The sequence below is a fragment of the Odontesthes bonariensis genome, chromosome 7 (genome assembly GCF_027942865.1).
Source record: "Odontesthes bonariensis isolate fOdoBon6 chromosome 7, fOdoBon6.hap1, whole genome shotgun sequence".
In the NCBI taxonomy this organism is placed as follows: Eukaryota; Metazoa; Chordata; class Actinopteri; order Atheriniformes; family Atherinopsidae; genus Odontesthes; species Odontesthes bonariensis.
This window is the reverse complement of record NC_134512.1, coordinates 4,322,814-4,336,743: the sequence shown is the minus strand read 5'-3', so window position 1 is coordinate 4,336,743 and position 13,930 is coordinate 4,322,814. Positions and strand designations below refer to the sequence as shown.

Below are 13,930 nucleotides of genomic sequence, written 5' to 3'. Positions count from 1 at the left end.
GAAGTGTACAGCCTCAGCAAAGGGCCTGTATGCACATAGCACCCTTCTCTGGCTGAACAGGGCCTGGGAAGTGCTGCCTGCTTGTTTATTCAAGAAATCACTCTGCCAATATCTATACAGCACATGTCTACTTTACCAGTTATTTATGATAAAGCAGGTTTACTTCTATTAGTTTAACATATGTTTTTCTACCATGTGCACCAAAAGGAGAAAGCTTAGCGTTCATATTAACAACTGTGTAGCCTGTTGCTTGTCAGTCTGACGGGTAGTGCAGGGAGTGATACAAACGGTGTATGATGCAGTGTGTCAGAATAAACATGCACAAGAAATATGTAAGTGACGATGTTAGAAAGAGCCCCGTTCCAGGCCTGTTTAAGGTTAAAGATGGGACCATTTTTTCTAAAAGAGGGTTCAGGGAGATGAGCAGAGCTCCTGTGTAATCTGCTAAATCTGTGTCTTGTTTTTGGACTTTTGTGCTAGTCGTGCATCATTTTAATTACAGACACTATGTTTGTGCATAAGGGATTTATAGGTGGACTTGGTACCAGGGCTAAAGGTCGATGATCATTTTTGTAGGTGCATCATCAGATCTGCAGCTTAAACGCTCTGGTAAAGACTTCGGTCGCCTCGCTTTGGAGGTTTTTCAGGCAAGTCCAACTGGGAGGAGACTCTGAGGCAGATTTAGGACGGGGAGGGATTATATATCCCATCTGGCCTGGGAACTCCTCGGGATCCCCCAGGAGGAGCTGGAGAAGGTTGCTGGGGAGAGGGATGTCTGGGTTTCCCTCCTTGACCTGTTTCCTCCACAACTTGACCTTGGATTAGAATAAGGGATGGATGATTTATTTATTTTTTTTTTCCTTTGGCTTTGTCGCCATCACATAATTGATATTATTATAACCTACATTTAGTGTTCATCAGATTGCCCCAACAAATGCACTTTTCTGATTGCTTCTGCCCAACATGTCATGTCATACGTTTTTGCCATTTCCTGGTTACCAGGGTAACATTTTCTTCCCATATAATCGGTTGCCTGGGAGGACAAAAAAGCTGCCAACGTGGCAACACCATTGCACAACAGAAGTGGAGTGCTCTGATTGAGATAAAGGGTTCCTAGTATTCTCTTACATGCGCTTCCTATGGATTGTTAACATTAATTAAAAGATATGAAAAAGCTCTATGTGGACATCGGGCCTAAGGTGTTGAGTTATTAAGAAATTATCAGATTCTTGATATGTTAACCCTGATTTTGATTTTGATCAGTCAATTAGATGACAAGCTTTGATCTGCTCACTGTTTAATATTTTCTTTGGTTCATCCTGATGTATCAGACACTTACCATGTTGAAACTTTCCTTTTCATCTTCATTTCCTTCTTGCTCTTCCTCAGGCAGGAGACAGTCGAGCAGCTCCTATCTAATATCTTTGAGAAGGAGAAGAATGAGTCTGCAATTGTCAGCGTGATCCAGATCCTGCTCACCCTGTTTGAGACCAGGAGACCCGCGTATGTGATGTTCTGTTCTTGATATGTTCGAGTTGACATTGATATCCAGTAAGATGACATTATTTAGGAGAGATCATTTGAATTTTTTCTGCGTACAATAGTTATTTGAAGTTTTCAATTAAAACAGCTTAAATTATGACCCAACTCATTGTAAATATCAGTCACAAGAAGGAAGGTGCCACCAGGAACATGTGATGCTTCTTTCACAGTTTGTGACTGAAAACACACCAGGATAGATTCATTTGGTTTGGTTCATTTTCACATTGCACTTTTGAAAGCGGACCAAACCATCTGGACAACGTCACGCAGTTACATTAGCTGCTCGTTTGAGGAGGTACCTAGCACTGACCAGGAAGGAAAGAAGCATGAGGGAGAAGAAAACCCGGCTCATCGAATGGCCTGGACTGTAAACAGAAATCCATCCCCTTCAGCTGGCTTGTTCACAACAAAAACAAACAGTGGAGCAACACCAAATTTCTGCAGTTTCTGTTTTTACCTTGGTGTTCAAACCGAGTTTATTTTTCACAAGAAGCTGCCCACTTTGAGCAGCAGGCGAGGCGGCAGCGAGCTGTCCTACTTCCTCTCTTTGGTTCGCCGGAAAGTCGGTTTGCATTTCCAACTGTAAGCGAACCGAGACCCATCTATTCAGGCTTATTTGGTTCACACCAGATTTCAGATGAGCTTTCACACGTGCCCAGATGACGTGGACTGTCCAGGGAAACGATCTCTGGTCCATTTAAAGCGGACCAAACAGCTCTGGTGTGAAAGCACCTTTATCTAAAATGCCTAGCACTTCTACATTATGTTTGGTTCTCTAATCCATCAACTTTGTATATTTTAGATTTGAAGGTCATATGGAGTGCCCTCCTGGGATGTCCCACCCTTCATTCTCAGTCAACCACAGCATCCTGGAGGCTGTGAGACCCCGACTCAAAGACTTTCACCAGCTGCTCCTTGAACCCCCAAAGGTAAAACCTCCAGCTGTAAACTTTTGCTAAAAATGTCTTTGTCCCTATTTAGAGCTGAGTCTGAAGGATTGAGTGAATTGTATTGTTATGGTAAGTTTTGTATATGCTGAGCAGTGTTTGTTCTCCATCATCAGAAGAATGTGATGAAGACAACTTGGGGGGTGCTGGATCCACCAGTTGGCAACACGAGGCTCAATGTGGTCAGACTGGTTGCCAGTCTGTTGCAGTGCAACACTCACAGCATCAACACAGAGCTCATAAACCTCGACACACTGGGAGTCATACTAGTGAGTACTATCCATTACTTTTTGCTTTCTTTTTCTAAATTTTTGTTTCTCCCCCTTTTTTTTATTTTTTTTTATTTTGAACAGTTACGTGTGTGTGATTATTATTATAAGAACTGGGCTCCATGTTCAATTTGAACTCTGTGCCACATGCATGACGAGTGCAGGCAAGAAAGAAAAATAAATCTGACATCACCACTCTTACAGGCGTTTAACTCGGCTGTGTGTGGTAAGAAATACAGACATCATCTGAGCATTCTGGCTTTGAAAAAATAAACAAGCAAAAAATATAGATGCATTTTACTTTTTTTAAATGACAGTCTTTATTGCATGATCAAGTTGAGAAAAAATGTGGGAATCCCATTGTAATTTACATTTCTAAAACAAATAATACTGTCCAAGTTTTAGTGTGCTAATGAGTGTGCAGTTAAAGGAAAACGCCGGAAAGTTTCAAATACACTACTACCCAAAATCGATTTCTCACCTTGTTTACATTTGTCAGCCCGAGAGAGTAACATTCGCGAATGTTTGAAATTCAAGTTATACCGCTCTGGTTCTCCCTCCCTAGCGCCGCCATGTTCACTCAACATGACGTCAGAAATGCAAACATTTTTTCTACAGCAATGGAAGACACTTACGAACTGTCTTGGTCTGACTCGGACCCGGAGATAGAATGCGAAGTTTCGCCTGAGTCCGAGTCAGATCATGATCAGCCTCTCGATCCAAGTTATGTTAGCTTATAGCCATCAGCCGAGATGGTCGGATAAGGCTAAAAATAAGGATGGACAAGTGGCTGTCGCAGCAGCCGCGGCACCGCCCCCAAATGCTAACGACTCACCGGTTGTATCCACGAGCCGTGAGGCGTTTCCGGACCCCATGCCCAACCTTGTGTACCGTTTCCAGGCCTACCGGCAGGTGACCTACTTTCTCCATGGGAGACTTGGGAAGCGCTTCCGAAGAGTGATTCACTCCTGTGCGGTGTGGGCGATCAGGGATAAATATGAGTCGCAGGACGGGACCTACAAGGGTTTCCTTCACGCCGACGAGGCAGTTGTAGACTATCACTACAGATATATGTGAACATACATGTTGAAATAAAAATAATTTCTAATTCTACTATATACAGGTAGTATTCAATCATTGTGTATTTCCAAGTTACACTCTACACTTTGTTAGAGCACACTCCCACCACACAAGTAGAATTTTATTTCCGCTGCACAAGTAGAATTGCATTTCTGACGTACAATTAGGACTGGGCGATTAATCGAGTTTTACGATTTCTCGAGATGTTTTATGAAATCGAGAAAGATTTTGACATATCGAATTTCTCGAGTTAATGCTGTAGAACCTAAATGAACAAGATTTTGCCACTCTGATTTTCCTTCTGTGCTGTGGAGCTGTCCGCTCCCAGTGTTTCCCACACATAGACTAATTCGTGGCGGTGCGCCACAGATTCAACACCGGCTGCCACATATGGCGTTTCGTTATTATTATTTTTTTAACGGTATTTAAAAAAAATACTCGTATTCGTTAAGCTCCATGCATTTCCTTTCCCTGCTCTCATTCAGTCTCTCTGTCCCTCGCGTCTCTCTCGCATAGCCTACACACACACACAGCCCCTCCCCTCCGTGCTTCCCTGGAAGCTTGCTAGCTCAGCGTCGCGTTAGATTAGCTCTATAGCTCTGGCTCAACCGAAAGACGGCTAGAGAAATTCACGAAAGGTTGGTATCACGTGCACCTTTATAGAATCACACATTAAAAAGTCCTATAAAAATATTTTATATTTTGAATACAATGTTGTCCCGTCCCGTCCCGTTCCATAGCAAACACGCGATTACGCCTTCTTTATAAAGTTAACTAGTCGCAAGTTTGTCGTAAAAATAAATAAATAAATAATGTAGTTGGGTTGTCGAGGTCAAAACACTAGCAGCTGTGAATCAAATAAAGTAGTTTTTTAACACTCTTACACTGAATGTTTGCTGCTTCAATCCACCACACATTGCCTTCACATCTGTGGGAAACACTGCGCTCCACTATATAACTGTCTACCCTCAGATTTTATGTTTATAATTACAATAAGGCAATATATTTCTTCCTTGGTTTGATAATGTTAAAAATGGTGCACAAGCACTTTGTTACTAGTACCTACCTCTAGGCACTTGGCTGCCTACCTGTTTGCACTTCAATAAAAAAAAACGTTGCTGAATTTGGTGCGATTTTTTTTTTTTTTTTTTTTTTTTTTTTTTTTTATTTTATTTATTTTTTTAATATTATTTTTTCCTGCATAGATATCGAGATATATATCGTATATCGAGATACAGCAAACACTAATCGAGATTGTTTTTCTCAAAATCGCCCAGCCCTATGTAAAATATGCCCGGATGTGGCTGAACATGGCCAGAAGTGAAAAAATCTGGGAGCGCAAGGTTATGGGTTGAATAATGTAAAACAGTGTGAGAAATCGATTTTGGGGGACAGGTGTCAGGGAAAATAGGAAAATTGAAATTTTCCGACGTTTTCCTTTAAAAGAGAGAACTGCCTCTAAGGCAGGAAATGTGACCTCAACTAGTGAGCTGTCGGTGGAAGGGTGGAGTGTGGCAAGAGATGTTGGATGTTCCCAGTCAGCTGTCAGAACAAAATGGGAAGGTTGTAAAAGGGAAACATACAGGTCGACCAAGGAAGGCGTCAAAGAGTCGGGACAGAAAACTCAAAGCAAAATGTCTGAAAATAGAAAATGTCCAACAAAAGAAATGTAAAACAAATGGACAGAAACAGGAGTCGATGTTTGTGAGAGAAGTGTAAGAAAGCAGCTGAAGGAAATGGGATTTCCATCCAGAGAAGCCAAAGTGAAGCATCAGTAACTCCTAAAGAGAAGAAAAGCAGGTCACAGCGGCTGAAGAGAAGCAGCCATGGACTGTGGATGGTTGGATGGAAGTGAGACTCAGAGATGAATCACCATGGAGACGATGCTGCAACTTTAGCTTGCTCCAATGAAACGTAGAAAGATGACTGGCTGAAGGAAACCTTCACATTTGGGGCTGATGTGAGGGAAAGGACCAGGGGAGATGGCAGCCATTACCTCTGCAGGAGATGCACAGGTGCACGCATTCATTCGTTTTCAGGAAGAGGAGGATGATGATGATGATGATGATGATGATGATGCATCTCTCCACAGAGCAAAGAGGGTCCAAACTTTTCTCCTGGTCAGCTAGGGCTGAAACTCTCATTGAGTAACTTGAGTAACTCTCTTATTAAACATCCTCAATGCGAATGATTTGTTTTGATGCCTCATTAAATCCACACATCTCTATAGTGCTCGGGTCACAGTGTGTCATTCAGACAGTTCTGATTGTTACCACCACGCTTACACAACTGTAGTAGGCTTGATTTAATGGGGAGTGCAGGCCCAGCAAGCCTTCCCCCTCTGTTGCCAGCAACAAATTGATTCTCACTGCTTCACCTCAATTTCCCAAACGTATTCATTTATTTAAAAAGATCAATTAACCTCTAATATGTTGGACAAACTTTGGCTAAATTCTTTGGAAGTGTCATTAGAACAGCCCCATGAGTGTTTATAAATTGTATTTCAAGCTTTCTCACCACCATTTTTTTTTTTCTCTGGCACTGCCAAAGGGCAAGCAACACAATGCTGTGGGTTGCCTTGGAAATACAGCAGACTGCTGATTAGCCAGGGTCATTACCTTGGTGTAGGAAAGAAAAGAAACATCCGTACTGTGTTCATGACTTATGATTATTAACAGCAAATATAGATTTACAGATCAATCTTATTCCACAGCGCACACTACATACAAACATGAACCCATCTGTGGTCAGTGTTGCTTTACAGTCAACATCTGCCTGCTGCTTGTGGTGACAAGTTTTTATGATGTAGTCACGTGTGGTCTGACCTGAATATGAAGCCTCAATAGCTCCAAATGAATATCAGCTACTGGACTGTACTAAAGTTCTGAGAACTTCCCTCTGTCAGGGAAGTTGCTTGATGAAACTATCAGTGCCCGCTTAACAAACCAAAGCAAAACAAAACACAAACGCCAAAAAAAACCTAAACTGCCTCACGAGATCCGAGCAGGGACAGAAAGTAGCTCCTGATATCATTTGAGCATGTTAACCCTTCCACCAAAATGTGAAACAGAATGCACACATGTGCAGAGGAAATGTTTTGGAATAAAGTTCTACAGAGAAAAACAAAAAAGCCAAATGCTTGAGGTTTTCTGAATTCTGAATCTCACATGTTCATTTAGAATGTTAAAGCTGTCACTGGTATTCCAGAAACATTGTGCATTTGTCATTTAAATATTACAGCTAGTAGAACAAGTACCATATCTGAGTTTGATGAGTACATTTGTGTACTGTTGTAAAGCTGCTTGTCTGATGATTTTTGCTTTCCTCAACAGGATATGTATTTTAAATACATCTGGAACAACTTCCTCCATATTCAGGTGGAAATCTGCACAGCAATGATTCTGGCTATGCCCCCTGCTCCAACGGACATCCAGCCAGAGGCAGAGCAGGGACATGTCAGGGAGAGTGTCCTCATCAAACATGTGAGCTTAAAGTATTTCAAAGTAAAAATGCTAAATAGAACATTAGATGAAGTCATTGTTCTGTTTAAAGAGATCCATATTTTGTACACAAGCTTTGGTCTTTGGGGAGAACTAGCAAAACTTCAAACTTAAATAGTTGTTGTGTAGGATGGAAGTAATATGTGGATAATACAGTTCAGTACAAACACTGTAAAGGATTTCCCTATAAAAATTAATCAAATGTTCAGCCAAAAAAATATTGTACAGCAGCAGTGAGTAAGGCCTCTGAATCGTGTAGCGTAGGATCTTATGTGCCATGTGTTTTATGGCAGGCTATCTGAAGATTTTGTGTTTCTCCACCAGCTCTTTCAAAAGTGCCAGTTTATACAAAAAATCATTGATGCCTGGAGCTCCAATGAAAAAGAACAGTAAGTATTCATGTTCAAGCGCCTGGTTGTAGCGGTTACTCTAATACCTTAAAACTCCTCATTGTGTTGATCTTTGTGCGTTACAGGGTGGAAGGTGGCCGACGACGAGGCTACATGGGTCACCTCACTAGAATAGCCAACTCTATAGTTCATAACAGCGACAAAGGCCCCAATGGACCGCAGATCCAGCAGCTCATCTCTGGTAAGGACTCATCTCCAAGTGCTCGGCTCACTTGTTGTCATGTCCTTTTTTGAGTTGGCTTTATTGTCTTCTTTATATTTCAGACAGCTATATAAGTATGAAGTGGTGCTTGTTGTGTAGTAACATACTGCTATTCAGGATGACTTGTTGGTGTAGTTATTTTACCAAAAAAAACTCGAAGCAAAGATGTGACATTGAATTTATGTCGTGTGTGTGTGTGACAGAGTTGCCCACAGAGGACCAGGAGAAATGGGAGACATTTATTTCTGGGCAGCTTGCTGACACAAACAAAAGAAACACTGTCGACTTGGTGAGTAACTGTATAATCAGAACTAATTCTATAAATATTTCTGAGACCATGAGACATTTTTTCTTACATGGCTCCTGTAAGTGGATTTGAACTAAAACGATGAATGAAATTCTTTTTTTCTGGCATTTTAGGTAGAGAGTTTGCTGCTGTATTTGATATTTTCTGTATTTTGTGTTCTAGCCACAGTGGACTCACAATTTCATTGAACTGTTGTGCAAAGACAATAATTAAATTGATTCTGAATATTTCCTCAGGTGAATACTCATCACATCCATTCTTCCAGTGATGATGAGGTGGACTTTAAAGACAGTGGTTTTCACCAGGACTCTTCACTTCAACAGGTAAGGCCTAAACACACAAAAATGCGCTCCCAGAGCAGACCCATAAGCACAAATTTGCTTTTAATAATAATGTTAAACAGATGCTGTAAAGCAAGCTTATTGTTGTTAGAGTATTCATTGGAACACAGATGTAGTCATTGTTTGCTTTAAGATGGCCCATGCAGCACATATCTTCCATAGTTAAGTTACAGCCCCCCCCCCCCCCCCCCCCCCAGAAGTATGATGTCAGAATTAGTTTTGTTTATTTTCTACCTAATTCCCCAGTATTGTGTGTCAGTTCAATTAATGCGACGGGCCTTGGATGAAAACATTTGTAGCTTCGGATCCTGCACAGTAACAATCCACCACCAAAACATCTTTCCACCATTGTTACAAATGATGTACAGAACTACTAATTATATTTAAGAAACCCGAGCTACGGTTAATGGGATAGCCTCAGCTTCTCCTTATAAGAATTAACAAATGAAACGCATGTTAGTTTTTTTTTAATGAACATTGCTAATATACAGCCATGTTTTCTAAAAAGGTTGAGTCAGGGTTGGATGATGTCTGTCTAACTGGCAACGATACAGCTTCCACACCAGCTGTCTGCTAAACAGATGCTCGTTTTAACTGTGTGTATTCACTTCAGATCTAACTTCCCATTAACTTCCGGCAGCTACAATGATCCCCTTTTCTTTTCTATCCTCTACTGTAGCTCTCATTTAAAGCCCTGTGTCAACACTGATGATGTATAATCGCATCATCTCTCGTCCACCCCTGGCTGGCACACTGTGTGAAATTGAAATGAAAATAGAATGTGATTATTTGCAAATCTTTCAAACTCAGTGGTGAATGTGCAGCACAGACACAACATGGCTCAGTGCTTAGTTACTTCGTGCTTCAAGTCTGACCTTTTTTTTTTTTTTTTTTTTTTCCTCCTTTTTTTTAATCAAAATGTGTGTACATTTTGACTTGCAACATGGTAATAAAAAGCTACGGGGTCACTGGGGGCTCTCAGGAAGAAAAGGTTGGGACCACTGCTTCAGCAGGTTCTTTTAGGCCCGATGATGTTACTGATCAGTCATTCCAATGAGCTGCGAGATGTCCATCAAGTTTATATATATATATATTTTTTTTTTTTAATCCATTTTCTTTAAGCTGTTACACTTCATTTGTCTTTTGGTGAAGCTGTATGAAATTTCAATTTCATTTGAAGTTTCAGTTCAAAATTGGATTGAAATGCAAATCACTACATACTATTTTAAAAGACATTTCACACAGTACACCACCTTTTTGGAAACGAGCTTGTGTTATACACTCTTTGTAGTGACAACAGTATGTATGTATGTATATATGCATTTGCTACTTTTTGTACTGTAAGTAATGACCAGCTTTTTGTAGAGCCAAGACTTTATTATTATCGTTGGCCCTGGGTCTTGCCAGGCCTTTTCTGATTATCAGATGCAACAAATGACGTCCAATTTTATTGAGCAGTTCGGCTTCAATGACGAAGAGTTTGCTGATCAGGACGATGTTGTGGAGTGAGTACTCATCCTGCATGACTGTTCCTTAATTACTGTGTAACACTGAGCCGACATGACACTTAAGACATTGCAAAGCTGGTGGCTAAGGTGTGTTCATTTCTTGATTGAATAATGACTTATTTGCAAATTACTTTATCTTTAATTAAACATTTTCATGTAGCTAATCAAAGTTTTATATTGGAAAAAAAAAAAAAAAACTTTACCGTTCCTCCATATACTATATTTCTGTATTGCTAGAGGAAAATATCAGTTGCAGTGATAATAAAATGGCTATTGCCTGCTTTAATATCTAATGTGGCCCACAGTATTTAAGATTGGCCTTGAGCAAAGGAATCCTTATCCACCGTTTGTGCTGTCTTTCACTGTCTGTTTCTGCCTTGATCAGGGTGAGCTGGTTTGGGTCCTATTTAATCCTCTGCAGCTGTGGGCTTTTGGTAATAGCAGGCAGTTGATCAGTGTTTTAGGTCGGGGGAATCACTTCAAAATGATAAAGTTTAAAGCCTTTTCCTTTCCACCTTTTCCCTTAAATTTTGGACTTGGGTCCAAACTAGACTAGTTAAAGAAAAAAAGTAATATGTGTGAAATAAGCAGCAAAGAAGAACAAATGTCAGAATCAGAATTTATTTCTGGTCTTTTTGTTGTAAAAAGTTGAGCCTCAGACAGCAGATCTCCTGTATATTAAAATTGTATTTCTGCTTTTAAGGTGGGAATTTCTAATGTCTGTTGGAAATGTGAACCATTGTTCAACATACTTTTGAGTGATTAAAGGGTATGGGTTATTATTCCATCAGTTCCTGAGTCTGATTACCAAGAGCCATGGTAACCCACCTCCAGCTGTAAGTTTGTTACCGTGGTGCAACAGTCTATCTAATGAACTAACTGGTTCATATGACTGGGTAAGGCTACTAAATTAAAATCTCACCCAGACACCAAGAAGCCTCCTGCTTTGTCTCTTCACATCACCTGCATTTGGGCTAAAATGTAGAATATGACTCACACAAGGAGGCATGAATTGGGCTGCTATCGTAGAATTTAAGTGTTCGGTATTTAGTTGTCATGATTTCTCTATGCTTAACAAGACTGAATGTGTAAATGGGTAATCACAGATTACTGGATATGAACTCAAAGCTTGTCTGAAAATGGTGAAGGTTTGACTTATTGTGTGAAACACTAAGATCCCAGGAAAGGATTTTAGATATTAGTCTTACCCTGTAATCTCCAATAATCTGCCAAAAGTCTTTATCAACAACTACTTTGATTATGAATTCATTGCATTTTCCACCATTAGTTATTTCCTCTAATTTCTATACAACCTTAGTGTGTATGACAGCCATTACATTTCACCTTTGACAGAGCTTTGTGTAGCTGGCAAAAAAGCTAATTCCCTGTTTTATTATTCTGAGCTGCCAAAAAGCAAGTTGAGAGTTTTAGTTCTCCTGACAGTGTTGTTGTGCTCTGCTCTGCTCTGCACTGTACTGTGTTGTGTATGTGGATGCCTAACGACCCTAACTAAACTAAACTCTGTTCTTTTTAACCTTGCAGTATTCCCTTTGATAGAATATCAGACATCAATTTTTCACTGAATACAAATGAAAGTGTAAGTACTCTGAATGTTGATCTTAAATTTGTATGTAGGCCAGGAGTGAGCGGGGAAAGCAAACTTCTCATGGAAAACATAGAAATGTCTTTTTAATTTCTAGTTAAAGGGGTTTGTCCTGATGTCACAGTTTAAGTCGCTGTAATTCAGAAGCAGATGTCCTGTACAACATGCTAATGCGTTCCTCACTCCTCAATAGTTTTCGGCCTTAATTTGTAACTGTAAGTGCTCCAGCAGGACAGTGTTTTTCTGACTATGTGGTGTATGTCTGTATGTTTTCTCAGGCAAATATAGCTTTGTTTGAGGCTCGCTGTAAGGAGAAAATTCAGCAATTTGAAGATGCTGGTTCAGATGAGGAGGATATCTGGGATGAAAAAGATGTCACCTTCGCTCCAGAGGCGCAGAGACGGCCAAGGTCAGCTGAGCAAACACATTAGACATGTGGCTACAGACGGACTTTTTCAGCCAGCAGCACTGGTGCCTCAAACCGAAGTTTTTTTTATTTCAACTGCATTGCTGATTATATCGCATGTTTGTAATCATGGTCTGCTCTACCAGAACATTGAAGTTACATTTTTACATGTCTATATTTGTATCTTCTCAAAAAGATGGAGAAATGATTGATTATGCCATTACCTTGATAAATTTACCACAAAGCATCACCCCAACCATCTGTGGGGAAAAAAAACTTTGATTCTGATTAGTTCGGGGGGCTCGCCTCTTTCAGCCATCATACAGCCTGCAGCGCTGCCTGCTTGTCACTCGCAGCAAGCGGAGGTGCGCGGGGGAGGGGCACTACGCTGCACACGGCGTGAGGGACCTCCACTTTCTCTTTGATGAGACGCCACATAAAAAAAAAAAAAATAGAAGTAACTCTCCTACAGCAGGGACAGTATGACAGAAAAATTTGTGTGGTTTTGAAACCTTGACTTTTTAATACCGTGGTATACCTTGGTAAACCGGTAAACGGCCCATGCCTAGTCAGCCAAGACTGTACAACAGTGTCCAGATCCTTTAGCATCATGGGGCAAATTGTATTCATTACCTTTTTAACTGTTTAGCCAACCTTTGCTTTTCCTCCAGGTCCTCAGACTGCCTCCTCAAAGAAGGGCATGCTGGCTAGATTAAGGCTGGAAATGTACTTGCTGTCAACTACGCATAAGTGTCTATCATGGCTGCCTAGAGTATCCTGCGTTTGTTTGGTGTGTCAGTTGTGGACGTCGTCAGAAATAAACATTCCGCATATCTAACCTATGAATATGCTAATGTGGCCCCACCCGAATCTGCAGTTCTACAAAGTCTCCTCCGACTGAAAAAGTCACCCTGGAACGTTTATGTTGTGAAGACCAAACGGCAATGAAATAACACTTACTCTCACTCACTCAATGCAATGATCGTGGGCTTTTCACAGCAGCACCTGCTTGTTTTCACCAGCAGAGTTGCCCTGCGTCTATAGGCGGATTTACAGTTGACGCGTCACTCACGGCGCTGGTGGCCCGTGATCAAAATGACGTTTCAGGCCTGGCGCTTGCCTTGAAAAGACGGCGCAGCGTGTTGTAACTTGGCTGCGCTGAGAACGACAAACCGGATGGACCCATGTGAGACCAGGCTCAGTCAGGAGGTCTGTTTGTACAAGAACCTTTACGAAACTGCAGTGAAACAGCGACACCTCTGTGACGGAGAAAATTGCAACTACTGGCGCATCGACTTGTGCCACCGTATATAGCCGGCACGAAATCATGACGTCATCAACACCGCTCGCGCTAGCAGACGCGTCAACCATGCTAGAGCCTTATTGGTGTGCCCTGGAATCGGCTCCTCCACACTCTTCTGGCCTCTCACTCTTTGCAGATTGGGGGCCGGGGCTGCTTGGTGGCAAGGCTGCTTGTGGCTGGCCAGAGGGCTTGCTGCCCCCACGGCTTGAGTTCAGGAATTGCTGATGGGAGCTGGACAGCTTTTCAGTTTATCACCTCCTCCTCACAGTGCATAAAAATTTGCTCCACCCAACAAGTAGTCAGGATTGGTTCCTCCACATCATCTACATGGAATGTGAAGTCTGTCTGACCTCTCCTTTCTGAGACTGTAAGTGGTGCTCCACAGATTCAAAGCAGGTTACATGTCTGTAACCCATAAAAAGATCTTAAGGACATTTTAACAAAGGGACACGCTTATCTTCATAGGACGGGGGGGGTTTAAAGCAAACTAGTTTTTCAACCAATGTTGGCAC

The 13,930-nt window shown here is 41.3% G+C and overlaps 1 protein-coding gene across 6 annotated transcripts in view; it reads left to right on the top strand.

Annotated features, from left to right (window-relative positions):
• The window catches only part of ppp6r3 (protein phosphatase 6, regulatory subunit 3), a 43,798-nt gene that overhangs the window by 20,395 nt on the left and 9,473 nt on the right, over nt 1-13,930 (top strand). For 4 of the 6 annotated variants that reach the window (XM_075469282.1, XM_075469286.1, XM_075469283.1 and 1 more), the window contains 11 exons: nt 1,390-1,503; nt 2,345-2,471; nt 2,606-2,758; nt 7,171-7,320; nt 7,663-7,727; nt 7,814-7,929; nt 8,154-8,239; nt 8,494-8,580; nt 10,006-10,103; nt 11,649-11,703; nt 11,988-12,118. In XM_075469282.1, coding sequence (XP_075325397.1) covers nt 1,390-1,503; nt 2,345-2,471; nt 2,606-2,758; nt 7,171-7,320; nt 7,663-7,727; nt 7,814-7,929; nt 8,154-8,239; nt 8,494-8,580; nt 10,006-10,103; nt 11,649-11,703; nt 11,988-12,118 — 1,182 coding nt within the window. The remainder of the gene's footprint in view (nt 1-1,389; nt 1,504-2,344; nt 2,472-2,605; nt 2,759-7,170; nt 7,321-7,662; nt 7,728-7,813; nt 7,930-8,153; nt 8,240-8,493; nt 8,581-10,005; nt 10,104-11,648; nt 11,704-11,987; nt 12,119-13,930) is intronic. The other 2 variants (XM_075469287.1, XM_075469284.1) reach the window with 1 other exon arrangement.